Genomic DNA, 27,512 nt, shown 5'->3' with positions numbered 1-27,512 from the left:
TAGCCACTGGGCTGCATGCATGAGGACGTTAAAACTGAAATTTCAATGCCATTTTTAAAGACAAATCCAGATCGAAACAATCGGATTGTATTTAAATCCTTTAAGTTTCTTTCTTTTATCAAATAATTTACATTCAAATCCTGAAATTGTTCTAGGATTTGGCAGTTCAAATGTCATTTTTATATCATAACCCATAATTAAGTTCCTGATCATTCTTCAAATTTAACCGGGTATATAATGATAATAATAATACTCAATATTTATAACGCGCTTTTCCCAAATGGCCCAAAGCGCTCACAATATCAGTTAACATAATTCATGCAAACAAAAATCAGAATGACATGAAGACATGTTGCCTAGAGCAAAAGAGTTTTAAGGGACTTCTTAAAGGACTTGATTGTTGGGGATTGTCTTATTGTGAGAGTATATTTGACTTTGTCAATTTATGTTTGCCTGTATCGTGCTGTTTTGAAGTGTACATTACAAGAAAAAAAAGCATAACCGAGAAATAACAACGATGATAAATTTTTTGAACTTAGTTCAATTTTTATGTTTAAAAATAATGAACCGGGCTGAAAGGGATTCGACGGCTACAAAAGTACTATTTTTGAATGCATGGATGATTTGATACTCGAGTATATATATCTTATGTTGTCCCGATTTAAACGTCGATCTTATTATAATATTTTATTTCAGTTTTCATTGGAGAATATGTTCAGCGGATCAAAACTTTCCTCTGCTATATATAGACAAAATCCTATAAAGGCAGCCACACCTTACGATTGGTCTGCGACTCAATTTTGGAATAAAACGTATTAAAATTCGACGCTAATATTGAGACTTGGAATGTCTTATCGTGTTCGAAATCATCGAACGAATACCTCTATCTGTTCAAATATGTGACTATGCTATCATCCTTCTTAGAATAAAAGCAAATTTAATATCTAGTCGTAATGACGTCATAGCAGTCGTACGATTCTCTACGATTTGAAAGTAATTTGGCCTTTACTCCAAAGTAAAGACTTGCAATCTTTCAAAATGGTTATATTAGTATTCTTTCAATTAATCTTAACTTAATTCATTCACATCATAAAATGAGCAAAATGCGATTTGTTCGGATTTGTTCCAAAATCGGATCTTCTTCTTCTTCGCGAACAGTCGTAAGGTGGCCTTAATGAACTGAGAAAATATTGTAAAAGAAACCATCGGCCCATGAACCCGCCCCTTCTTATTTTGCATGAATATCATATACACAGTTAAGTTAGCTATAGCCTGCGCCTACGCACGGTACGTGCGCATGACCCTCGTTTGGTATTGTGACTGGTAAAGAGATCGGAGATTTTTCCCCGCAATCAACAAGATGGTAAGACTTATTTGGGATTATGTGTATTTTGAATAGGTTGAGAAGATCTTGAACAATTAATACTACTAAAGTATCTATTTATGAAATATGTATCCCGGGCTGTAATTTTAAGGCGGGGCCGGGTTTTTTGTTCATGCCATGCATGCACAGCGAGCAATACAGCGGACAGTGCAGTGCCGTGTATGTAGCGGCAGTGGCCGGTGACATGGCAAGCGATGGTTCGTTACATGTATATGGGGGTCGGGTGTCCGGACACTTTATACACTTGAAGCCTTCTTTTTTATCTTTGGAATATGCTAAAAAATATGAATTCATTGGTTGCAATCATCTTCTATTTTGTTCTCTATGTCGATATTTGGCGCTATTGCAGTTTCGCACCGGCCGATTACCAGCACACCTAATCACCAATACTTGTTCCCAAAATGTCATGACAAGTCTCTCACTCAGTCAATATATCCACCACTTTGTGATCGGGAATGGCTGTATTTCGGCTTCGATCTCAACGTCGTTGATCGACACGGCGTAGACATCGCTTCGTGGATCGCTTGGATTCACCGTGCACCGTAATGTTGATATGAACTGAAGTTAGCAACCAAATCATGCGAAAATGTGGCGAACGAACTGCCAGCATGCTGCATGCGAATCTATGTTCGCATGATTTGGTTGCTAACTTCAGTTCATATCAACATTACGGTGCACGGTGAATCCAAGTAATCCGCGAAGCGATGTCTACGCCGTGTCGATCAGACGATCAACGACGTTGAGATCGAAGCCGAAATACAGCTATTCCCGATCACGATATTTTGAAAAGTGGTGGATATATTGACATCGAAATGTGACTGAGAGACTTGTCATGACATTTGCGAACAAATATTGGTGATGAGGTATGCTGGTAACCGGCCGGTGCGAAACTGCATTAGCACCTGATATTTCCTAAATATTGTACCGGTACTGAAATTGAAACTTCACTAACCAGTGATTTTTTTCCAAATCCAAATCCGATACTAGTTTAATTACTACTAATACTAGGAAGCAATACAGTGTGGTAGTACCTAGCCAGGCGGCTTCTTGAGAGTAAAAATCATTTACTGATGTAGGCCTAGGCTTACTCTCAATGAAGCCAGGTCTTCCTTCTCATTCACCTACACAGAGGACGCCAAAACCTGAAACTTTAACCCCCGAGATTTCTACTTTCTAAATGATCTAGCCCTCAATCATGTATTGGATAAAACATTTCCAACATTTCTAAGCTCGTTGTTATTTTTGAACAAGAATTCATTAAAAAAAATGAGAAAAATTTCCTATTCTTCGCCAACGTTACAGATGTGTGCGTCGGGTAACGTTGGCGAAGAACAAAAGGAAAATAAAATAGACCAGGAGTCACAAACATATCAGATCACTTGGAATGTGATGCGTCCCGGAGGTATAAACCAGGGTATGAATTATAGTCTTAAAATTGTTGAAGATTCTTAACATATTTGTAAAGAGTTTTGATGTGATATCAACATGATTTATGACATAAAATCACTCTCTGAAAAGCAAAGTGAAGCTCAGCTCACAGCCAAAGCAAGCGATACCTTGTTGGTCATAAGGTACATTGCATAATACCTTTGGTGACCCAGCTGGGCCAGATCTGTCATCAAGTATTCAAGACAACAAATTGAGATAATCTGCCGAGATTTGCTGAACCATTAAATCAGGTAAATTCACGATAAAAATTGTTTCTTTTGAGACTCATTTTGGCAGCCACTGAGGTGAGATTAAAGCATGAACCATGCAAGCAATTGCTTTGGGTGGTGACGGACATTTCATTGATTTATTTTTTAATCAGCGACTTTACAAAAAAAATTATACAAATTCCAATAAATTTTTAAAACTTCAATGATGGATTTTCCTCAAACTTTCACTAATTTACTTATTATTTTTTCTGCTATCTTTACAATAAACTTTTTGTCTGGATGAATTAACACCCCCTGTTTGGTCATTTGAAAATGACACCTACGTATCATGAACGCGTGTTTCAGTTGGGAAAATTTTATCTTTATCAGTTTTATTTTTTATATAGAAAATTGAGACCTCGAAAAATTTGTTTTTGACCATTTTTCATCATTTTGCAATTCAAATTTCCTTTAGAAAGATATTGCAAAGGCCTAATGCATATTTCTGATCTGTATGGTGCAGCATCTTTGGGGGGGGGGGGGGGGGGGGGTGCTGCCCCTAGAACATTAATCAATAGGAGAAACTGTACACTCATGTGAAAAACAATACAAGAAATTATAGTCTGTTTTAGATGAAAGAAGGAAAAACAAATGTTGAAAACAAGCATTTTAGCCATCAAACAAATTACATTAACTCTTGCCATACGTCCAGCCAACACTTATTTAGTAGTAACTTGTGACATGACAGCGGATCAGAATGACATGAGAAATTGAGAATGAATGTTAAGAATATATTCAACTCACTATTGATGCAAATTTCATTTTGTAAAAAGACATACATGTAACAAAAAATATTGCAGAAGAGTAGGGACAGTGATTTTTCGCGATAGCGGAAAACGGACGGAATTCACGGAAAAGGCCTTTTGAAACGGAAAGTGGCATTTCAAACGGAAAGTGGCATTTCAAACGGAAAACGTATTTTCCCTCAAAATACACAGAATAGCAACAGAAATTACTCCAAAATAACAACAAAATGAGAATACTAAATGGCCACAAAACCCCAGAAAACACGATCTCACTTTGCTACAAATCATGACAATTCACACATCGTGACTGCTCTTGACATCAGCACACTCGATAGTACCCCGCGCCCGTACCCGGGTTGAGCTTCACATCACTTCATATCGCTCTACTGCACCGTCTGCACGGTCGTGTGTTGCTGCCTTCTACGTTTGAAGATGTAACAACACGACGGATTGGCGAAAGTCGTTGACTGATGATAACAATGTCCAAAAAACCCCAAAATTATCGATGAAATTTGATTTTACCGTAAAATAATGCTAATAATGTGAAAGGTGAGGATGTATGCATGCTAAATGTCTTTAGAAAATTAGTAAATTCACGCGCATAGATCAGATTAGAACGGATTCTATTGTGTTGTTGGTACATAAGCAGATACAAATTTTGGCCAGTGCGAGTGTACATGCTGTGATTTTGCTATTAATGTGTAAAGGGAAATGTCTCTTTCCGTGTGTACATAGTCTATGGGGAAACAGAATTTCCGTTTTCTGACATGCTGAAACGGAATTTGAGATTTTCTGAAACGGAAAAGGCCATTTTTTGAAACGGAAAATCACTGTCCCTAGAAAAGCTTTAATACATGTCGAATTTCAGCAGGTCACTCTGGCATTCAATGAAGAATCATGGCATTAATTTTATCATCTTGAAATTATGTGCCATTGCAAACCATATTGAGAGTTGTGATCAAACGCAACTCTAAAAATAAAAAGCAACTTGATTCTTAGCCACAGATATGCATTGGGCTTCTTGTAGCTAGTTATGTGCTCGAATTGTTTAGTTGCGTTTTGACACTACTCATTCTGCAACAGGCCTTGTAAACATGCAGTTATTTTTGGGGGGACGTGCAACTGATACAAACGGGAGCGTTTTATCAACATTTTGGTCCGACAAGTTGTCAGATCGTACACCTTTTCTTGATATTGATTGGCTGGGAAGCACTCTTACTAGTATGGTAACTGTCAGATAAATCGTCTGACAAGTCCTTTCATGAAACACTCCCCAGGTGTCTGGTGCTTTTGGAGAATAACCTGGGCAATCTACTGTAACTGTAGACAGCACCGGTACCTGACGGCAGTGTTCTCGATGGGCTACAACAAACTAAATTCTTGGAAGGAAAATGAAAAATGTCATCAAAAGACAGTTCATTGATATAATTTTCATAGAAATTATTAGAACATTGATGTTCCACATGTTTCCTTTAATGTCTAGCCTCCAACTCAAGCTGTAGGTTCTGAGGATCAGGAGAAGCTGCTGGAGGAAGCCCAGCAGGTTGTCAAGGTTCAAGCCTTCCAGATGAAGAGATCTCTTGTAAGTAGTACAGTCATGCAGTCAATGATGATTAAAGCAAATATATTTTTTGTGGATTATGCATATTTATTTCATTATCATCACATTGAAGCAGATTGTTGCCCTGATCGATATGATACAATTTTTAAGAAAACCTGGTGAAAATGGGACAGTGAAAAAAAAAAAAAAAAAATTGTATGAGATAGTTAACATATTATTGTATGAGCAAATCAAGCACCTTGTAATTTGTCATTGGACTAATTGAAATCAAATGAAGTAAAATTATAAATAATCTTTAACAGTCACTTATATAAGACAGTGCATTGAAAAGTGCGCTCAGCTAATTAGATGCTGCAAAGATTTGCAGTAGCTTACAACATCTGTGTGAAAATTTCTGACAAATCTCTTTATGATATGCTCTAGGTTCTCCAGGTGGGTGTTTCATAAAGCTGTTTGTAAGTTGAGAACAACTTTAAGAACAACTGGTGATCCTTTCTTGTGGTAAATAGTATATAGAATTGGCGATGGTTTAGCGCATAAGAAGGGTTCACCAGTCGTTCTTAAAATCGCTCTTAACTTACCAACAGCTTTATGAAACGACCCTAGAACTAAGATTCATCTTTGTTTTTTCTCTGTCTCTATTCGCTCTTCAGGATAAAGGAAAGTTGATGGACGGTTTGAAGAATGCATCCAACATGCTTGGAGAGCTACGTACGTCTCTCCTCTCACCCAAGGGTTACTACGAACTATGTATCCTACCTACCACCTGCAAAGTCTTTGTGTTGAATTAACACTAAATAAGAATTTGTACTGTTATTGTTTTGATGAAATAGATATTTGATTGATAAATTTGATATTTAATTCAACATTACATGTTTGATTTGATATTTGACTTCATATTATTAATTTTATATTTTATTTGACATAAAGTGTTCATGTACAGTAATTGTACTGTTTAAAGAGAAGTTGAGGTGGGAAAAATGAAAATAATTGTGTGCTTTTTTTTGGGAGGGGGCGGCAACACAAAGAGCTCAACCGTGATAGCCATGTTATGAATTATTAATGCATACTATAGTGTACTATTTTTATCTAGAAGCCATCTATTAAATGTACTGTACCTAGAATAAGAAAGAAATTACAAGAAATGTTTTTTTCTTGAAATGAGACATTTGAAGTTAGTGTTGATCCCATACTCTACTGATTCCTAATTCCTTCCCATTTCCAGGATAGCTATATAAAAGTTTAGACATGCAAGTTGATCGATACATTTAGCTCCTGCCATATACGTGTAACCAGTAGTTCAAAATTGCAAAGTATTCATGTTTTTTGTATGATAACTATTCTTAAGACCATTGACTGGCTTTGAGGGAGATACCCTATATATTTCCCGAAGTAGTCTCGCATTAATGGAGTCTTGACAAGGGCAATATGGGCCTCCTGAGGAAAATAGAATGTGGTATCTTCCGAAAATTAAGCCAGTCAATATTATTATTACCTATAGGCCTGCAGCTGTATGATGTGTAATATAAGCTTTTATTTGTAGCAATTGATGTCCGTTTGCCTGTTGGTAGTTGAGAATTCAGATTTTTTGTGAACTGGATAAAGTAATAATCCTGACTAAGTAATTGTACATTAAAGTGTAAACAGCACAGACATGCATCATGCATGGCACGCAGATACACTTCACGCATACACAAGTCTTGCTCTTCAGTTTGATGAAATGGGAATACGGAGAGAACAGGCCTATAATTTTTTTACTACGAAGGCGCAATAGAAGAATGACAAATTAGTGAAGTAGGGGTGTGGATATTATGGTCCCTAGTCATTCAGCTGAACCCTGGCTGGACCATTGTGATGTAATTTGTGTTGAGTTAATCAATCAGACAGACAAAATACACGTTTATATACATGTACCTCAATCAGGTAATATATTACTGCCTTAACAACCATGATTTTATAGATATGAGTGTGTGTGATGAATTACGTCATCTAGAACAGTACCTCCTTGATGAGTACCAGAAAGGTCACAAGATTGCTGACCTCTACGAACTGGTCCAGTATGCAGGCAACATTGTCCCTCGACTGTAAGTATTGTGCATTTGCTGTCTAAAAATAGAATGTTTATTGATTGTAAGGCTATGATGCATAATGATTGGCAGCTTTATCTGTGCTGACTGGTAATAAGTTTTCTGTCAGGACTGTGAATTCATTGTTTTGATTTTTAGGACCTGATGTATTAGCAGTGGTAAGGTATCATGTGCCAAAAGAAATAATCTATTTTCATGTTATTGTTAAGCACTGATTCAATCTGAAAATAGTTTTAACAACGGGTCCAGTTCCAGGAATTCTGTGTTCTTCCTGAATCAATTCCATGAAACTCATTCCATTTTCCATATTGCACATAACTGGGGCCTTGAAACTAATGCAATTGCTGTGCTTCCTCCAGGTATCTGCTGATCACAGTAGGTATCGTCTACATCAAGGCGCACCAGAGCTCTAGGAAGGACATCATGAAGGACTTGGTAGAGATGTGCAGGGGTGTTCAACACCCACTCAGAGGACTCTTCTTGAGGAACTATCTCCTGCAGTGCACCAGGAACTACCTGCCAGACACTGAAAAAGATGAAAGGTAGGCCAGCCAATCTTTGATTTATGATCAGGAGATGATTGTTTTCATGAAACAAATAGTGACTTTCACTAGCTTTTAGCCAACCATGTGCAAGGATTTCAATAGCTTGGGTCGCAGTGTGCAAATGTGTGAAAACAGAATTGTTTACTTTTAAACTTGAATGTTGTGATAATAGCAAATACTAATAATAATATGTTTTGAAATTATTGAATGTCTTCCAAAATTCATACAGATCTGTTGCAAAGCAAAATTTTGTATTGACTTTGACATCTCTTCCAGTAAAATTTAGTTATTGATGATTTTTTAGCAACCATGAAAGGTGCACTTCATGATGCCACTCTTCAAGTGAGGCCTGTTGATGATATGGTAAAATGAATGTGTTTTCTGAGTGACTGAGATGGATAGAGAACTTTTCCTATTACCAGTCAGTTCTATTTCTCTATTAACCTAATGCAAAGAGAACATGTCTGATTTTCTTTTTTTTTGTAGTGATAATCCTGAGACTGCTGGAGGGAACATTGAAGACTCCATTGATTTCATCTTATTGAACTTTGCCGAGATGAACAAGCTTTGGGTGCGCATGCAGCATCAGGGTCACTCTAGGGATTGGGAGAAGAGGGAAAAAGAGCGTAACGAGCTCCGGATCCTGGTGGGGACTAACTTGGTCCGCCTCAGTCAGCTGGAGACTGTTGATGTGGAGAGGTATAAGAAGGTGAGTTATGATCCCTTTCTTTGGATTGTGGTCCTGGTTTGGATCGATCTGATCTGACTTAGCTGCAGCCTATAGTATAGGAGGAGGATTCCACTATATCTTTACTGTTATGCTAATCGTAAGCGATGTGTTGGACGCAGCAAGAGTATGAAAAGTTGCTGTGGAGTGTGGAGCTGTACTGCCTATACTCTCTCCTGCTTTAGTTGTTTTCTCTTTATGGACTGTGATTTGATGCAAAAAAGATATTTGACCGATATTTGTAACCTAAGGTTTAGTGAATAGGCAGTAGGTGCCTCGCACCCACTCTTGCATCCGAGGTGTCTTAATGCGTTAAACGTAACATCAAAGATGGTGCTGCACCGTACACCTAGATTATTGGCTAGCTTTAATAGCTAAAGACCAGCAATGTTGAGAGGTACAAGAAGATTGTTATGAGCCCTACAAGATCGAAAAAACACTAAATGTATCTTATTAGATAAACTGGTAATATACTAAATGGTTATGCGATAAAACAAAGGCATTGAGATCACAAGTTGGGTCAAATGAAATTCACTATATCTTGTAACAAGACAATCTAGGAATTATTCTAAGTGGAGAAATTTCTCTCTTTCTGTTTCTGAACACTGTCGATGTCGAGAGGTCCAAGAAGATTGTTATGAACCCTGAATGTTAAATACCACTATAAAGTATTTACGAAATTCTCCATAGTGGATGACAAGACAATGTAGGATTGTACCTGCAGTCAGGGTTCCCACAGTCATGGAAAAACCTGGAAAATCCTGGAAAAATTTGTGGTCCTGGAAAGTCAGGGAAAAGTCAGGGAATTTGGAATATTTGTAAAAAGTCATGGAAAAGTCATGGAATTGCATTTACCTCATGGCTATGGCAGCGTTCCGTTTTGTCGTGTCTCGCAAACTTCTCTCATACTTAATTATATCCACCGGTGATATATGATTTTGGTGTCTAATAGTTTCAAGGGTCAAATTATATATAAGGACAAGCTACAACGACACAAAGATGGCTTCCGAAAATGGAGTACAAAACATCTGATGTTACTTTTTTTTTTATAAAAGGACCTAGTTTGTTCAATATCTGTCTGGGGAATATAGTGCTGTTGTCGGGAACAAAAATCCATGTCGACATGTCGATTAAAAATTAATCCCGACATCGACAATGTCGACATGAAAAAGGGACCGTAATTTAGCCTAGGGCCTAGGCTCCCTGTAACAAAAAAAATCATTCGATCGTGGAACATTCAACATAACACTCTCAATCAAACGTATTCACCTTGACACGAATGATATCCCCACACTAGATCTATATAATACAGGCTCAATTCGGGAAAACATATTTTCACTAAGCTAGAGTGAATTCACTTTCGAAATCACCGATTTAATCCACATCTTTTTCTGGAGAATCAAGTTTTGTACCACGATCCGGTCTCGAAAGCATTGTGCAATAACACTCGGAGCCAATTTGAGAATCACCAATTACAATAGTGATCATTGCGTATTATACGCTGGTACACATGTGCTGCAAACGCAAGCTCCTCAAATTGACAGTAAAAAATAATGAAAATCGACCGATAATTTCAGTATCACTTCCGCGGCGATCCGTGCAACGATCTCCAAACGAAGGAAGGGAAGTTTTCTGTGACTTCGTGATTTGAAATAAGCGCTCAATTGCGGCGGTCACAACTTTGACAAAAACGTTTATGTGAAAAGTAATGCATTGAGGAGCATGAGCAACGCATTATCAAGCACGGTTAATAGCGATGGGTACAAATGGATGGGTACAGTGAATGCTAACTACGCTACGCTAGCTAGATCTAGAGCGATCGTCGAGGGGCAGCTCGATCGGGCAGGCCGGCCCACACTCAGGCACTGACGTATTTCTGCTGCCGCCTGCCGCGCAGCTCGCAGGTATTCTTTTTTCATTTAATGTGCCGCTGAATAAACCTTTTAATCGCGCCACTTACTGTGGATAAAAGCTTCCAACTTTTCAGCTAAGCTTTATACTCGTGACTTTAGGCTAGACCCCTTTTTATTTTATGTTTGCATGTCGATGTGGGTGCGTGCATGTCGACATGTCGGAAACATTGAAAATCCTTCGTATGTCGACATCAATGTCGATATGAGGCCTATCGACAACAGCACTGGGGGAATATGAGTTTGGTGTCTAAACCATGGTTTAAAGGGTCAAGTAATACACAAGGTGTTAGTTACAAGATGAGTCAGTTGTCTGTATGTTAAAAAATCCAAGATGACTTAGTGTTAGGGAAATAACATTTAATGAAAAAAAGGTTTTTGTGAATACATGTATAACACAGCCACAACCCACATTCCTCACTCAAAATACTCGTGGCCATGAATAATTTGATTGCTCCTGACATTAAATTGGGACATCCAGACTCCAGAAAATTTCATCTTATTTGCATAATTGCAATGATATAAGATGCAAATCAGTCAATGTATTTTTGATATGTCCCATTTTGTAACCAGTTTTGCATTCTTAGTTGTTTTTAGAGAATTTGAATTTCAAGTTTTGTACAATTTTACTCAACATTCATGGCAATTAGTTGACATATCAAGTCGCAACTGATCAAGCACTACCAGCATGGCTATCAGAACACAATACATTCAAAAGGTTCTGAATCTCTTAGTTACACAAGATGTTTCAATTTGCTATTTTAGCATCAAATAACGTGTCCTCTCTGGAAAAGTTACTTGAATATGAAGTTTAATGAAATACCAAAATAGGCATCAAATGTCCAATTTTCAAGATATCTGGAGTATATAGAGATATACACTAGTTAATTTAGCTGGTGTCCTCAAGTTGTATCACAAATGGCCTCATTTTTTTTGTAATGTAGAGTGAAATGCAGCACTATGTTGAGAATTTTAGGATGAGGATGCCTTTGTTAGCCCTTTTTTTTCATGTCACATTATTGTAAAACCTAAATGTCACTCCTTTGTAATAATTTGCTCATGTGTGACATATGTAAAGTGTTTCATCTTCATATAATTAAGGGTTCCCCCAGAAATTTGAAAACAGAATTCCATGACTTTCATGTGGAAGTTTTGTAGTAAAGGTGAATTCAGGATCCTAATTTCAATGTGCCAGAAAAATTTGACATTTACATCTACATGTATTGTATCGTTCACTTTTGTGACAAGATCTGAATACTATGCTCTGAAAATTTGGAAATAGTTCATGGAAATCAGTCAGTTCAAGAAATTACATGAGTTTGTGTTCAAGACAATGTTGAATTTTGATGTTGGTGAAACGAAAAATGGTACTGTACCCTGGTCAGAAACAGACCATATACCAATGGTAATACATCTATGTACATGTCATGAGTAAGGTAGTGGGTGGAATGGATGGCTGTGAGGGGAGGTTATGGAGGCCATCATAATGTGTCTGATTTTGAAAACGGTGCCAGAAAGCAAGTCATGGAAAGCAGCAATTTAGTCATGGAAAAGTCATGGAGTTCTGTTCTCAAAATTCTGTGGGAACCCTGCTGCTGTGGAAATCGCACCTTTGATATCTGTTTATTTGATCCAGGACATCTTGCCTGAAGTGATAGAGCAGGTGGTTAGCTGTAGGGATACCATTGCACAGGAATATCTCATGGAATGCATTATACAGGTTAGTAGACAAATAGTACACACCTTAAAGGGAATTAATAAGAAGTGCAGGTAACTATGATAATGCCCAAACAAGGTGATTTTAATTACATATTTTATGAGATAGTGATGCGGATCCGTGGTATTTGATAAACCATCCCCATCTCAAAACCCTAGCCGGGACACATATTGAAAATTATATGTTGAAATATATCTGTTTAGATAGGGGGAAAACTGCTTCATAGAAATAAGTATCAAGAACTCTTATCCAGTACAGGTGATTATATTTCATATTACAGCTGTGCAATACAAATTTATGAATAGATGAATAATTTATGAATTTAAGAATCAGAAAGATCCTTCTCTTGTCTTTCTTTTTTTTTTTTGGGGGGGTAACCTCCAACAAAATCATTGTCACAGTACTCATCCTTTAAACTGTCAATTTATTTTATTTTAGATTTTTCATAGATTAATCAAAGCATGTGTGCAGACACAATTGAAGTATCTGGAATAAGTACATTTTTTTATCCCATTTGTAGGTATTCCCAGATGAATTTCACCTCCAAACGCTGAGTATGTTCCTGAAGGCATGCGCTGATCTTAATACTGCTGTCAATGTCAAGAATATCATCATCGCCATGATCGACAGGTACACTTCCTATTTGGAAAAAGGGATTATTTTGGTGATATTTTCTCTTAGAGTACAGAAAAGTAAAGCCTGCATGCATAATCCAACTTTTTAATGGGAAAGTATTTAACTTACAGAAGCATTTTTCATACCAGAATTTAAAGAATGTGTCATGTACATCTTCATGTAAGTCTAACGTATATCTCTTGTCCCAAGAGATTTGATTTATGTAGATTCTGCCAAAATTAATGGGTTTATGACTAAATCTTGAGTTACAATTTGCAAATCATTTTGATTTTAAACACATTTAAATGGGTACTCAAGCCAGAAATCGATGTGAATCTTCTAGTTGATTTAAATTAATTATAAGTGGATGAAAATTATTGAAGTTATGGTATTTTATTCATTTATTATTTTTTGGAGAGGTCCATGCATGACATCCTGGTTTATGCAATGTACGATTAATGAATATGTTTTCTCCCCACCTTTTGTTTTGCATTTTATCTTATATGAAATTATAATAATTAAATCCTTTGGCTGCAAGTTGCGGAGAACAAGAATGGCACTGGTGTGTCTGTGTTTGCATGCACTGAAGTAAATCTTCCTTCTGTCACCTTTTGGTGGAGTTTTATGGTCCAGTGGATTAATTTCTGGACTTTGAAACAGAGGGTGCTGGGTTCAAATCACAGCCATGGCATAGTTTCCTTGAGCAGGACATCATCCACATTGTGCTGCCTTCATCACCCCAAGTGAGGTGAATGGATACTTGACAGGAATTAATTCCTTGAAATCCATGTAGGTTATGAATGGCTTCCATGGTGAAATGCCAAGATAATGGTATTCAAGTACTTTGAAAGCCCTTAGAGATATTATTTGATCATACTATGATATGCACCATATGTTCTTGTGTCCTCTTTTCAGGTTAGCATTGTTTGCCTGTCGCGACGACACTGCAGGTATCCCATCTGATCTCAAACTATTTGACATATTCTCGCTTCAGATTGCTGGAATCATCGAGGTAAGTTACACCCCCTCAATATTTTGCTCTGAGCCAATCAGATGCTAGAATTTCAGTGCCTTGTATCAAATAGACCATGAAAATTACTTTTTTTTCATAAAATGCTACCATATATTGTTCTCTGCGCAATAAAGCCTGGGTCCTTGATGACATATGAATAATATGCAATCAGTTGTAGGCCTACAATTTAAAATCACAGAGCCTTCGGCACACCTTGGTCAAAAACTGAAATGAATTGTAAATGATGAATAATAATAAAGAATATAGGATTTGTATGGTGCATGTGGTGCTCAAGGTGCTTCTTTAATACCCCAGCTAAGCTAGTCTACCTATTCCGGTGCTCGTAGCTTTTAGGGGAATTGCTTCCTGCTGGTACCATGTGGGCAAATTTCTTGCTGAATGAAAACGCGCAATGGGTAGGAGTTGAACCCGCATCCCTTAGATTGTAAGACGAGAGTCTTAATCACTGGACCACGACGCCCCACATATTGATTTAATCTCTGTATTCTACACCCAGGTGGACCTTGTAACATGAAAATATACAATTAATTTTCCAATTTAGTTTAACGAAGTCTATAGCACACCATGTACAAAAACTAAAAAAAAACAATTGGAAATATCAATTGTATAATTTATGTATGCTACACCCCTCATGTAATCACAAAGCATTGTTTTGACAGCCAAATGCCATAATTCTGTATCCCTCCCCAAACAAAGTTTGAAGTGGGTACAGGCATATGGGAATCCCTGTATGGGTGGGTGGATTGGCAGTCTATTCCTGTGTGTATTTCAAGTCTTTGTTTGTCAAACCAATTCCTCAGGTCCTTATGCTCGTGAGACTTGGCACATGCAATTATTCGGAGTGAAAAAAAGTATTGATTTAGGTTTAAAAATTACATCACAGGCAATACGCTGCCAACTTTCATTTTGATTCTGCAGTCAACAGCCAAGATCGTCCCCACACTTGTTTTAGGTGTCAAAGTGACCAAGTCTTCTTTAGAGAATAAGAGATATGTGCATTGTAAACTGAAGAAGTCTTTCTCCTTTATGGATACTGCATTAGAGAACAATCTGCCAGTGCCTAAGTATATTGATTATATTTTAAACAAGGAAACAAATCAATGTTTTCATTTAAATAATGATAAGTATATAAATAAAAAATTGATTTATTTCCTTATTTCCAAATATGATTTCACGTAATGACATAAGAAAAATGAAAGTGGGGATACATACATTTAATATTTATATAGCGCTTTTCCATGTAAACATGCTCAAAGCGCTTTACAGTATCATATTATAATTATGTTTAAAATTCTGCTCTCCAAGTGCTAACAATATTAATCAAATGGATATTACAATACAAAGAAAATAAATAGGTCTTTAGTTTGTTTTTGAATAATTGCAGTGAAGGACATGAGCGGATGTTGATAGGGAGATTATTCCAAATACTGGGACCTGTGAAACCTATCCATTGTTGACCTTTCTTGGAGTTCATTCTTGGGACTTGTAAAAGAAAAGGGTCTGTTCTAGAACGTAATGAATATTGACTTTGTTGAACTGGAGAAAACAGACATGATATGTATTGTGGTGTTAGGTTATTCATGGACATGTAAACAAGCAATGCAATCTTATATGTAATTCTCTTTCTTACCGGTAACCAATGAAGTTCTTTGAACAAAGGAGACACATGATCATATTTTCTAGCCATTGAAATAATACGAGCTGCACGATTCTGAATTCGTTGTAGTCTATCTAAGTCGGAAACATTAATATTAATCAAAAGAGAATTTGCATTATCCAGACGGCTTAAAACCAGGGATGATCATGTGACATCATAAGCCCACCTGATGAAATATTCATGGTGACATGCATATAACTGTTTGAAAAAAATATTGCTAAACTCTAAATTCAATAACTTTATTATTTGAGTACCGCTTTAATAAACCAATCAATAGTAATAAAAAAAATTCAGTGAACAAAGGAGTTATTTTATTGTGGAGTTATACCAGCACTTTTTTAGAAAGTAGATTATAAATCATGCTGAGAGTGTGGGCTAAAAATAAACCTTAAGTGGCATATCTCAATTCATGATACATTGTTCTATGAAATATTTATAATTTGGGGCTGTTATTTGACTCACATTTATGAATATTGGTATAGATATTAATCACTTTCATGGTTCATAAATTTCAGTGTTTATGTTATTTGTGCTAAATAATCAACATGATGAGGATTATAAAATTTGAAATATTCTGTTGCAGTAATGATAAGAAACACATCAGGACTAATCAGGGGATTTACAGAATTGATATTCATATATCGTTCTAAAAAGAAGTCATTATTGTTTCTGTTATGAATGGAGTATAATTGATGGCAGACATAAAGTGACATCATAATCATGTCACTTTAGTAAGCCTAACAGATAGACACGCACATTATGAAGTGCTGGATCGCACAGAAAACTCTTGTTGGAATAGACTTACCCTTTGGGTAGGTGTTACACACCCTATGACGGTTTTGCAATGAAGTTGCTTCAAATTTATGGTGCAGAACATCTTTTTGTGTTCTATTAATAGGCAATGGTACGTCTTTATGTGCAATATTTTCTGTATAATGCATTAATCATGCATCACTCTGTTATAGTCATGTATGTGCTGTGATTGTTGTGAACACACATGAAACAATAAATGAATAAAAATCATTCTCATTGTGTATTTCCAGGCCCGTAGTGACATGCCCACCGAGGACATTGTGGCCCTCCAGGTTTCCCTGATAAACCTGGCTCTCAAGTGCTACCAGGACAGGGTAGATTACATTGACAAGGTTCTAGAGACGACGGCAGCCATCTTTGAAAAGCTCAAGCTAGAACAGTAAGTATCACTAAATAGTGCTGTAATGAAAAATGTTAGTATGCAGAAACCGACCATCGTTATCTGTAGTACCAAGTCTCAATGAGTTCTCTCATGAGCTTTTAATCCATGCCCAATTTTAATTCAGTATTTTCAGCTTAAATGTTTCTTTATCTGTATATAGTTTTGTTGTCTCACCTGCGAAGCAAAGTGAGACTATAGGCGCCGCTTTTCCGACGGCGGCGGCGGCGGCGTCAACATCAAATCTTAACCTGAGGTTAAGTTTTTGAAATGATGTCATAACTTAGAAAGGATATGGACCTAGTTCATTAAACTTGGCCATAAGGTTAATCAAGTATTACTGAACATCCTATTAGAGTTTCATGTCACATGACCAAGGTCAAAGGTCATTTAGGGTCAATGAACTTAGACCATGTTGGAGGAATCAACATCGAAATCTTAACCTGAGGTTAAGTTTTTGAAATGTCATCATAACTTAGAAAATATATGGACCTAGTTCATGAAACTTGGACATAAGGTTAATCAAGTATCACTGAACATCCTGCATGAGTTTCACGTCACATGACCAAGGTCAAAGGTCATTTAGGGTCAATGAACTTTGGCCGAATTGGGGATATCTGTTGAATTCCCATCATAACTTTGAAAGTTTATGGATCTGATTCATGAAACTTGGACATTATAGTAATCAAGCATCACTGAACATTTTGTGCAAGTTTCAGGTCTCATGATTAAGGTCAAAGGTCATTTAGGGTCAATGAACTTTGGCCGAATCGGGGGTATCTGTTGAATTACCATCATAACTTTGAAAGTTTATTGGTCTAGTTCATTGAACTTGGACATTAGAGTAATCAAGTATCACTGAACATCCTGTGCTCATTTCAGGTCACATGACCAAGGTCAAAGGTCAATGAACTTTGGCCGAATTGGGTGTATCTGTTGAATTACCATCATAACTTTGAATGTTTATGGATCTGATTCATGAAACTTGTACATAAGAGTAATCAAGTATCACTGAACATCCTGTGCGAGTTTCAGGTCACATGATCAAGGTCAAAGGTCATGTAAGGTCAATGAACTTTGGCCATGTTGGGGTTTTTGTCTCACCTGCGAAGCAAAGTGAGACTATAGGTGCCGCTTTTCCGACGGCGGCGGCGGCGGCGTCAACATCAAATCTTAACCTGAGGTTAAAGTTTTGAAATGACGTCATAACTTAGAAAGTATATGGACCTGGTTAATAAAACTTGGCCATAAGGTTAATCAAGTATTACTGAACATCCTATTAGAGTTTCATGTCACATGACCAAGGTCAAAGGTCATTTAGGGTCAATAAACTTAGACCATGTTGGAGGAATCAACATCGAAATCTTAACCCGAGGTTAAGTTTTTGAAATGTCATCATAACTTAGAAAATATATGGACCTAGTTCATGAAACTTGGACATAAGGTTAATCAAGTATCACTGAACATCCTACATGAGGTTCATGTCACATGACCAAGGTCAAAGGTCATTTAGGGTCAATGAACTTTGGCCAAATTGGGGATATCTGTTGATTTCCCCTCATAACTTTGAAAGTTTATGGATCTGATTCATGAAACTTGGACATAATAGTAATCAAGCATCACTGAAAATTTTGTGCAAGTTTGAGGTCTCATGATTAAGGTCAAAGGTCATTTAGGGTCAATGAACTTTGGCCGAATCGGGGGTATCTGTTGAATTACCATCATAACTTTGAAAGTTTATTGGTCTAGTTCATTAAACTTGGACATTAGAGTAATCAAGTATCACTGAACATCCTGTGCGCGTTTCAGGTCACATGGCCAAGGTCAAAGGTCAATGAACTTTGGCCGAATTGGGTGTATCTGTTGAATTACCATCATAACTTTGAAAGTTTATAGATCTGATTCATGAAACTTGTACATAAGAGTAATCAAGTATCACTGAACATCCTGTTCGAGTTTCAGGTCACATGATCAAGGTCAAAGGTCATGTAAGGTCAATGAACTTTGGCCATGTTGGGGTTTTTTGTTGAATAACCATCATATCTCTGTAAGTTTATTGGTCTAGTTCATAAAAAGTGGACATAAAAGTAACCATGTATCACTGAATATCTTGTGCGAGTTAGAGTAGTATTCAGAGTCAGCAATGCTGCTATATTCAACCGCGTGATGCAGGTGAGACGGCCAGAGGCATTCCACTTGTTTGTTGAATAACCATCATATCTCTGTAAGTTTATTGGTCTAGTTCATAAAAAGTGGTCTAGTTCATTAAACTTGGACATAAGAGTAACCATGTATCACTGAACATCTTGTGCGAGTTAGAGTAGTATTCAAAGTCAGCACTGCTGCTATATTGAACCGCGTGATGCAGGTGAGATGGCCAGAGGCATTCCACTTGTTCTTTAATATATTCCTTTTATCATGTATGATCAGTCACAAAAATCAGCCCCACAATCGATCACTATGCTTTTTATTATTTCTCGCATAATTTGCAGGCCAAAATTCTGAAGTCATATTTAATTCAAAATCTGGTCTCAAGTTGTGGTTACAATATGGATTGCCAAATGTGACACAGATCTCTTAGAGTAGAGGTTCAATTTATCTACTAATGTTTCAGGTGGTAACTAAAATAGTTTCATCCACCATTGGATTATAAGGAAAAAGCACAAGTAAACGTAAGAAACATAAGTGATAGCAACATTTTCAAGGTTTTTGGCTTCCGAGAACTTTTGCACAGAGCGAGACCGTTGCCAAAGTTAAACCAGACTTCAAGTAACGGGCCATAGGTTTCCCCTACTTTTCCTCCACATACATGTAATCATTACGAGCTGATTTATTGTCTCACCCACCAGAGGTGAAGGCGAGACTTAGGGATCCAAATGTCGTCCGGCGTCCGTCTGTCACAAACCTGTAATGACACATAACTCCACAACCGTAAGTCGCTTTTCAACCAAACTTGGATGGTAGATGGACTTGGGGGACCTGCATGTTATGCTGCAGTCGGAGGTCACATGGTTAGGTCAAAGGTCATTTTCAGGTCAACGTTAAAGTTTACATGCAAGACTCTCTTATGACACCTAACTCCGCAACCGTAAGTTACTTTTCAACAAAATTTGGATGGTAGATTTACTTAGGCGACCTGCATGTTATGCTGCAGTCGGAGGTCACATGGTAAGGTCAAAGGTCATTTTCAGGTCAACATTAAAGTTTATGTGCAAGGCTCTTATGACAAGTGTTATTCCATCCCAGTCATTTCACAATGAAGTTCCGATATTCTCTTCCGTGCCCTCGCAAATTACAATATTTCTGGTTATTTTCATAAGTGGGCGAGACACAAAATCAATTTTGCCTTGTTAGAAAATGTTTTTCAATTTCTTCTCACCCGATGCAGTCTGAAATACAACAGTGCCGTTGCCAAGGAGCTGCAGAGACTGCTGAAGATACCTGTGGATTCCTACAACAACATCCTGACCCTGCTCAAGTTACAACACTATGTGCGCGTGGTGGAGTACCTGGACTACGAGGGCCGTAAGACAATCAGTGCGTACATCATCAACAATGCCATTGATAACAACCTTCCTGTGCCCAGCCAAGAGCAGGTTGACCAGATCTTGACATTGGTGGCGCCCTTGGTGAAGGATCAGCCAGATCAGCCTGACGAGGTGAGTGCTATAGTGTGCAGTGTGGAAGGGATAGTGGTGACAATTACTGTTATCAGGGAGGTGTATTAAGGAAGGAGCTGGGTCAAGCTGCTCTCCGTTGATCCCATGCTCCAAACTGCTAATAATTTTAATGTGCTAATCTGCATCTGTTAACCAGGTGGTTAGATAACAGAACACATGAATGATGGATGTTTAAAATCCTGCACCAGAAAAATTGTATCATCTCAACTGTTTGCTTTTCTTAATGATTCCTTTTCAATGGTCAAATATGTAATGTGCTTCATGAGCAAATGCAAACATGTTTAATGTTCTTATATGCAAAAATAAAGCAGAAACATGCACAAGCAAAGTTCCTTCTATCAAAGATTTTAAATCATAGATTAAATGACAGGTCATTAAAATGTGTGCAAAAGAGCTGAGGAGCATTTCATCAACATTTTCTGTCAGACACTTTGTCAGATATGACGTTTGTCCTTGATTCTTATTGGCTGACAATTACTGTTAAAATTGGTTGCTGTGGGATAAAACAGGTTTTGTCAGATAAATCATCCGACAGGTCCTTTGATGAAACACTCCCCCAAAGTTAGGACTTTCTGCTCCGATGGATTTTTTTTAGTGCTGTCAAACATATAATACCTGACCTCAAATCCATCCCTAACATCATTCCTAATCCTTATCCTCATATTATTTTGAAATAAAGATCCTATCACAACATGAACCCTATATCTTGTAGGGGGAATTTTCATGAAGAGTTTTTGTCAGTTATTTTCATCAACAGATGTTATAAGCTTCTGCAAATCTTGGCCTCTGATTGGCTGAGAGCAAATAGTCAGCAAAAATAAATTTGATTCAATTCAATTTATTTCCACTTTAAAAAGCAACAATATATAAAAATCAATACAATGTTCAATATATCTCAATACTAGTATAGTGGGGGTTATTAAAATCACATATAATGGCTTATTAAAAATGACCCCTTACAGTACAAGTAAACATACAAAGATAAAATAACACGAATGACAACAATGTATAATATAAAATAAAGGAGGGAAAGGAAAAAGAAAGATAGAAAGGAAACATTCGGTATGTGCATTCTGAATCAATCAGGTAAAGTAAATAGGAGGTGTCTTTTATACAGATGTTTGAATTGTTTTTCAGTCTTACTATTTTTAAAATGAAATGGGAGATTGTTCGAAAGCATTGGACCATTAAAGAAACTTGACCTTCGTGCTATCGATGTGTGGTTAAGAGGAAGATGAATATTTCTAGCATTCCTGATATTATGACTATGAATGGAACAGTTCAGAGTATCTTATCTTTACACCTTTCAGTTTCTTTGTCTTTCCTTTCTGCATCACTTTTCAACTCATTCACCTTGAATACTTTCTATGCTTGTCGTAGTTTGTCCCATTTTTTGTCTCACCTGCGAAGCAAAGTGAGACTATAGGCGCCGCTTTTCCGACGGCGACGGCGGCGGCGACGGCGGCGGCGGCGTCAACATCAAATCTTAACCTGAGGTTAAGTTTTTGAAATGACGTCATAACTTAGAAAGTATATGGACCTAGTTAATAAAACTTGGCCATAAGGTTAATCAAGTATTACTGAACATCCTATTTGAGTTTCATGTCACATGACCAAGGTCAAAGGTCATTTAGGGTCAATGAACTTAGACCATGTTGGAGGAATCAACATCGAAATCTTAACCTGAGGTTAAGTTTTTGAAATGTCATCATAACTTAGAAAATATATGGACCTAGTTCATGAAACTTGGACATTAGGTTAATCAAGTATCACTGAACATCCTACATGAGTTTCACGTCACATGACCAAGGTCAAAGGTCATTTAGGGTCAATGAACTTTGGCCGAATTGGGGATATCTGTTGAATTCCCATCATATCTTTGAAAGTTTATGGATCTGATTCATGAAACTTGGACACAATAGTAATCAAGCATCACTGAAAATTTTGTGCAAGTTTCAGGTCTCATGATAAAGGTCAAAGGTCATTTAGGGTCAATGAACTTTTGCCGAATCGGGGGTATCTGTTGAATTACCATCATAACTTTGAAAGTTTATTGGTCTAGTTCATTAAACTTGGACATTAGAGTAATCAAGTATCACTGAACATCCTGTGCGCGTTTCAGTTCACATGACCAAGGTCAAAGGTCAATGAACTTTGGCCGAATTGGGTGTATCTGTTGAATTACCATCATAACTTTGAAAGTTAATGGATCTGATTCATGAAACTTGTACATAAGAGTAATCAAGTATCACTGAACATCCTGTTCGAGTTTCAGGTCACATGATCAAGGTCAAAGGTCATGTAAGGTCAATGAACTTTGGCCATGTTGGGGTTTTTTGTTGAATAACCATCATATCTCTGTAAGTTTATTGGTCTAGTTCATAAAAAGTGGACATAAGAGTAACCATGTATCACTGAACATCTTGTGTGAGTTAGAGTAGTATTCAAAGTCAGCACTGCTGCTATATTAAACCGCGTGATGCAGGTGAGACGGCCAGAGGCATTCCACTTGTTTCTCAATGGCATTACCAACAGTTGACTCCAGTAAGCAGATGAACTCTTGAATCTCATTTCAGTCTCCTTTCTCCACACAAACAAAAGCAAACAAAATTGTTTGTTATACTTGTAATCAATTTGTTTAATTATTGTTTTACACTTGGGAGAGTGCGGTCACTGACACCTCAAAAACAAATAATAATAAGATCATTCTCAAATTAACGACAGCTCAAAAACATAATGCAACAACTGACGTCTAACACAGCTTGCATGCTGATTTGAATTACTAAGACTATACTAGTAATTGTCAAATTACATATTCTGAAGTTGCTCTCATGTATAACATGTACCATGCTTACATATTCATGAAACATCAATATTTGAGATATTGGTCGTATGTCAATCACACTGATCGATTACGTGTGAATTTCCTTTATAGTTAGAATGATGAAACGATAATCAGAATATTAAATTATCGAATTTTAGAAATTGAGTTATCATTCAATTTGATAACTACTAAGATTTTGCTTGCATAAACAAGCAAAACCATGATCCTTGAGATAGGCGAAAACAGAGATCAACCTAATAAAGAAAATTCTCTGAAATTCCTATCTGACCCCATTAAGGCGATCGAGCATACACAGAAATTAGCTCCAAGGTCAACCTAAATTTTTCATTAACCATATCCGTCATTTGAAGGTATATAAATTGTTTGACCTGCTGAAATACGGTTTTATAAATCTCCGTAATAAAAGAAGTAAGGGGGAAAAAATGCTTCTGTCCTGTATGGTGTGATGACCGCGACTGAAAGCTAACCCGAATTCTCCTTTCCACCTAACATAGCAACAATAACATGTTGCGTAATCACATGCAAATCAACATTCCCCCTCAAATGAGATAGCAATTCTCTTTCTATACAATGCTAAGAGAATTTCACATTCTTCAGCAAGTCTTGCATGACTTGACTAGCAACAGCTGCTATCTGTCTTTGACTAGCAACAGCTGCTATCTGTCTTTGACTAGCAACAGCTGCTATCTGTCTTTGACTAGCAACAGCTGTTATCTGTATTTGACTAGCAACAGCTGATATCTGTCTTTGACTAGCAACAGCTGCTATCTGTCTTTGACTAGCAACAGCTGCTTTCTGTCTTTGACTAGCAACAGCTGCTATCTGTCTTTGACTAGCAACAGCTGCTATCTGTCTTTGACTAGCAACAGCTGCTATCTGTCTTTGACTAGCAACATCTGCTATATGTCTTTGACTAGCAACAGCTGCTATCTGTCTTTGACTAGCAACAGCTGCTGTCTGTCTTTGACTAGCAACAGCTGCTGTCTGTCTTTGACTAGCAACAGCTACTGTCTGTCTTTGACTAGCAACAGCTACTATCTGTCTTTGACTAGCAACAACTGCTATCTGTCTTTGACTAGCAACAGCTGCTATCTGTCTTTGACCAGCAACAGCTGCTATCTGTCTTTGACTAGCAACAGCTGCTATCTGTCTTTGACTAGCAACAGCTGCTGTCTGTCTTTGACTAGCAACAGCTGCTGTCTGTCTTTGACTAGCAACAGCTGCTATCTGTCTTTGACTAGCAACAGCTGCTATCTGTCTTTGACTAGCAACAGCTGCTATCTGTCTTTGACTAGCCATTGTTCCACGAGTCTATCATTCCAGTTAGAAGTGAAGGGTTGAAGGGTCATTGAACTTTGAAGATGAGCTGATTCAATGTGGTCCATGTACTTTTTATTTAGATCAAGGCCTCGTGGATCTAAATTGGAGAGTACATCACAGAATTGTATGTATGGGACCAAAGACATAAACCAGCAGTCTCACAATGAGGAGTCCCAAATCTGATCCAAATTACTCCACACTGACTGATAATCTAAAGATGTAACATTGTTCTAGAGTACTAGGATGTTATTCCTTTGAGGTAGTCAGCATCAAAATATGCATCACAGGCTATACAATGTTGAAAAGAAGAATGAAACAAGAGCAAAAAAATGGAGCAAACAATGTCAAACTCTTCATGAAAAGTTCTGCTGATAGATTAAAACAAGAAATTGTCCCTGACCCTCAAGCAAATGTGATCGTGAGAATAATCATAGTCCACAGTATCTTTCTTGTTCATATCTGTCCTAGATGTAATCTCTGTCTTTTGACAGGTGCAATTTCAAATTAAAGCTGTTTTAATAGGAATGTGTGCTTGATTTAAAGTGATGCTTTAGCTCAAATATGTAAACAGGTATTTTTTTAACACCATAACATTATTATCCATAACACAATCTTTTGTATTCTGATATCTGATTTAATAATAATAATAATGTGCGATATTTATATAGCGCTTAATACAAATGACATTTGTCTCTAAGTGCTGCATACTATTACCCTGGTTTAGCACGGCTATCCTGATCGGACGTTCGAGCACTCAAGGATACTCATTCACTACACCTGGATGGAGAGTGGCAAATGTAGATAAACGCCTTGCTAAAGGACGCGAGTGTTCCGGTGGGATTTGAACCCCGGACCTTGCCATTCAAAGTCCGGAGACTTATCCACTGAGCCACTATACCTTTTATAATATATATCTTGTATGACTAAATTCATTCCTTCATAAGTGTTGGGCTGGGGTTGAAAGATATGGATGAGTCATGATTTTCATGAATTGTGATACATTTCTGAACACCCCCAAATACTGAAGGTTCATCATGATAATGATGAATTAATTGTGCTCAGAGTCTCAGACCCCATGTCGAATAGAGACCTGCTACTAGCATGCCAACAACTTGATTTCTGTGCTAATTCAATGCAGTAGACTTTATCTTTTTTTTTTTTTTTTTGATTTGTCATTTTGAAGGTACAATCATAAATTTGCGCGAACATGGAACAAAATCACAGATTTCTTCATTTTTAGCACATTTTTGGGCAAACCAGCTTATTAAATTTGAGCTAAGCCACCGCATGCTCTGGAAATATGGCGCAGATTCGGCATTTTTAACATAAAATTTTGACTTTTAAAATGAGATTTTGAAGTTGAAATCGAAATGGACTTCGCACATTTTACCTTCCGAAAAATTTTCAAGCCCTGGTACCATTTGCTGCCGGCATCCCTGATCTTTAAAATTTCTTGAAAGTTTATAAATTTCATAATTCTTTAGGTAAATTTTAGCTGGTTTGATTCTTCAGAAGTTACATGTTAAGATGTGACAAGCAATCTTTCTTTCCAAACAATTTTCCAGTTTTGTTGGTTATCTGTAGTTTTTCTTAATGCAGCATTGTTTCATAATCTATGTTAAATTTTGGTATAGTGTACAGATGGTTGAATGTTGTATTTTGTCATACCAAACAATTTCTACAATATGCATCCTCATACATACATACATGTAGTATTCAGTAGTAAAGCAGTGTAAATGACCTTACTGTTATTACTGTATATAAGTATATGTATTCAAACAGTAGGATATGTGGTGTCGACTTGAATGTTGCTTTTCTTTGTTTGAATTTTAAGTGAAATGCACTTCAGGCAAATTACGTGTAGGCTATTATTCATTTTAACATTCCAATAAATGTGTTAGGCCAAAGTAGCAATGTCTTTGTAAGTGCATGTCAGAAACCAATTTAATTTCTCTAAAATGTGATTTCATGGACAAATATCCAATGCATATTGTTTTTCTTGCCAGCCTTCGTAATACATCATTATTTATATTTTGCTGATTAAAACTTATTTGTTGTTAATGATCAGAATAATATCGACAACGATTTCCATCGAAAAAATTAAAGCAGAACAACCGAAAGCGAAATAAACCCCTCAAAAAAAAGTTTGGAAATCTGTGTTTGGCCATTAATTTCTCCCAACTCCCAATTTTACACAATGCATGTTTTATATCATTCAAAAGATTGTTGAATTCTCTTTAAAATGATACCATGCTTGTTATGATCATGCCATCAGAAAAAGAGCAGGATTCAAAAGTGTTGGATGATGTCTGAATTGAAAAGCTGCAAAACGAGCAAAAAAGGTTTGGAAATCTCCGGGAAATCTGAGTTTGACCATTAATTTCTCCTAACTCCCAATTTTATACAATGCATATTTGATATCATTCAAAAGATCATTTAATTTTCTTTAAAATGATATCATGCTTGTTATGATCATGCCATCACAAAAAGAGCAGGATTCAAAAGTGTTGGATGAGGTCTGAATTGAAAAGCTGCAAAACGAGCAGAAATAGTCATGATGGGTCAATACAGAACATGATTCTTTTGTCTGTGTAAAAAGAGATGAAAATCCATTCAAATCAAGTCAAGCCCCCTGCGTCTGTATAGTGATGGTACTGTGAGTCGTGGTTTTAAATACCCATGCCTGTTTTTTGTTTGTTTATTTGTTATGTTTTTGCTTGTGCAGAGGTGTGTTTGATTCCATGTTAATGGTGATGTTAAGGTGCATGAAAACTTTTAACAGAAACTGCTGAGTAA

General features: G+C 37.0%; 1 protein-coding gene across 1 annotated transcript in view; it reads left to right on the top strand.

Annotated features, from left to right (window-relative positions):
• Nucleotides 1-1,275: 1,275 nt before the first annotated feature.
• Nucleotides 1,276-27,512, top strand: part of LOC121408030 (vacuolar protein sorting-associated protein 35-like) — a 36,091-nt gene continuing 9,854 nt past the window's right edge. Inside the window, exons 1-11 of the mRNA XM_041599334.1 lie at nt 1,276-1,363; nt 5,311-5,409; nt 6,042-6,138; nt 7,349-7,472; nt 7,835-8,017; nt 8,507-8,729; nt 12,294-12,377; nt 12,895-13,004; nt 13,905-14,001; nt 16,723-16,871; nt 20,260-20,530. Coding sequence (XP_041455268.1) covers nt 1,361-1,363; nt 5,311-5,409; nt 6,042-6,138; nt 7,349-7,472; nt 7,835-8,017; nt 8,507-8,729; nt 12,294-12,377; nt 12,895-13,004; nt 13,905-14,001; nt 16,723-16,871; nt 20,260-20,530 — 1,440 coding nt within the window. The 5' untranslated portion in view covers nt 1,276-1,360. The remainder of the gene's footprint in view (nt 1,364-5,310; nt 5,410-6,041; nt 6,139-7,348; nt 7,473-7,834; nt 8,018-8,506; nt 8,730-12,293; nt 12,378-12,894; nt 13,005-13,904; nt 14,002-16,722; nt 16,872-20,259; nt 20,531-27,512) is intronic.

Source organism: Lytechinus variegatus, chromosome 2 (genome assembly GCF_018143015.1).
Source record: "Lytechinus variegatus isolate NC3 chromosome 2, Lvar_3.0, whole genome shotgun sequence".
NCBI lineage: Eukaryota > Metazoa > Echinodermata > Echinoidea > Temnopleuroida > Toxopneustidae > Lytechinus > Lytechinus variegatus.
This window is presented reverse-complemented; position numbering and strand designations above follow the sequence as displayed.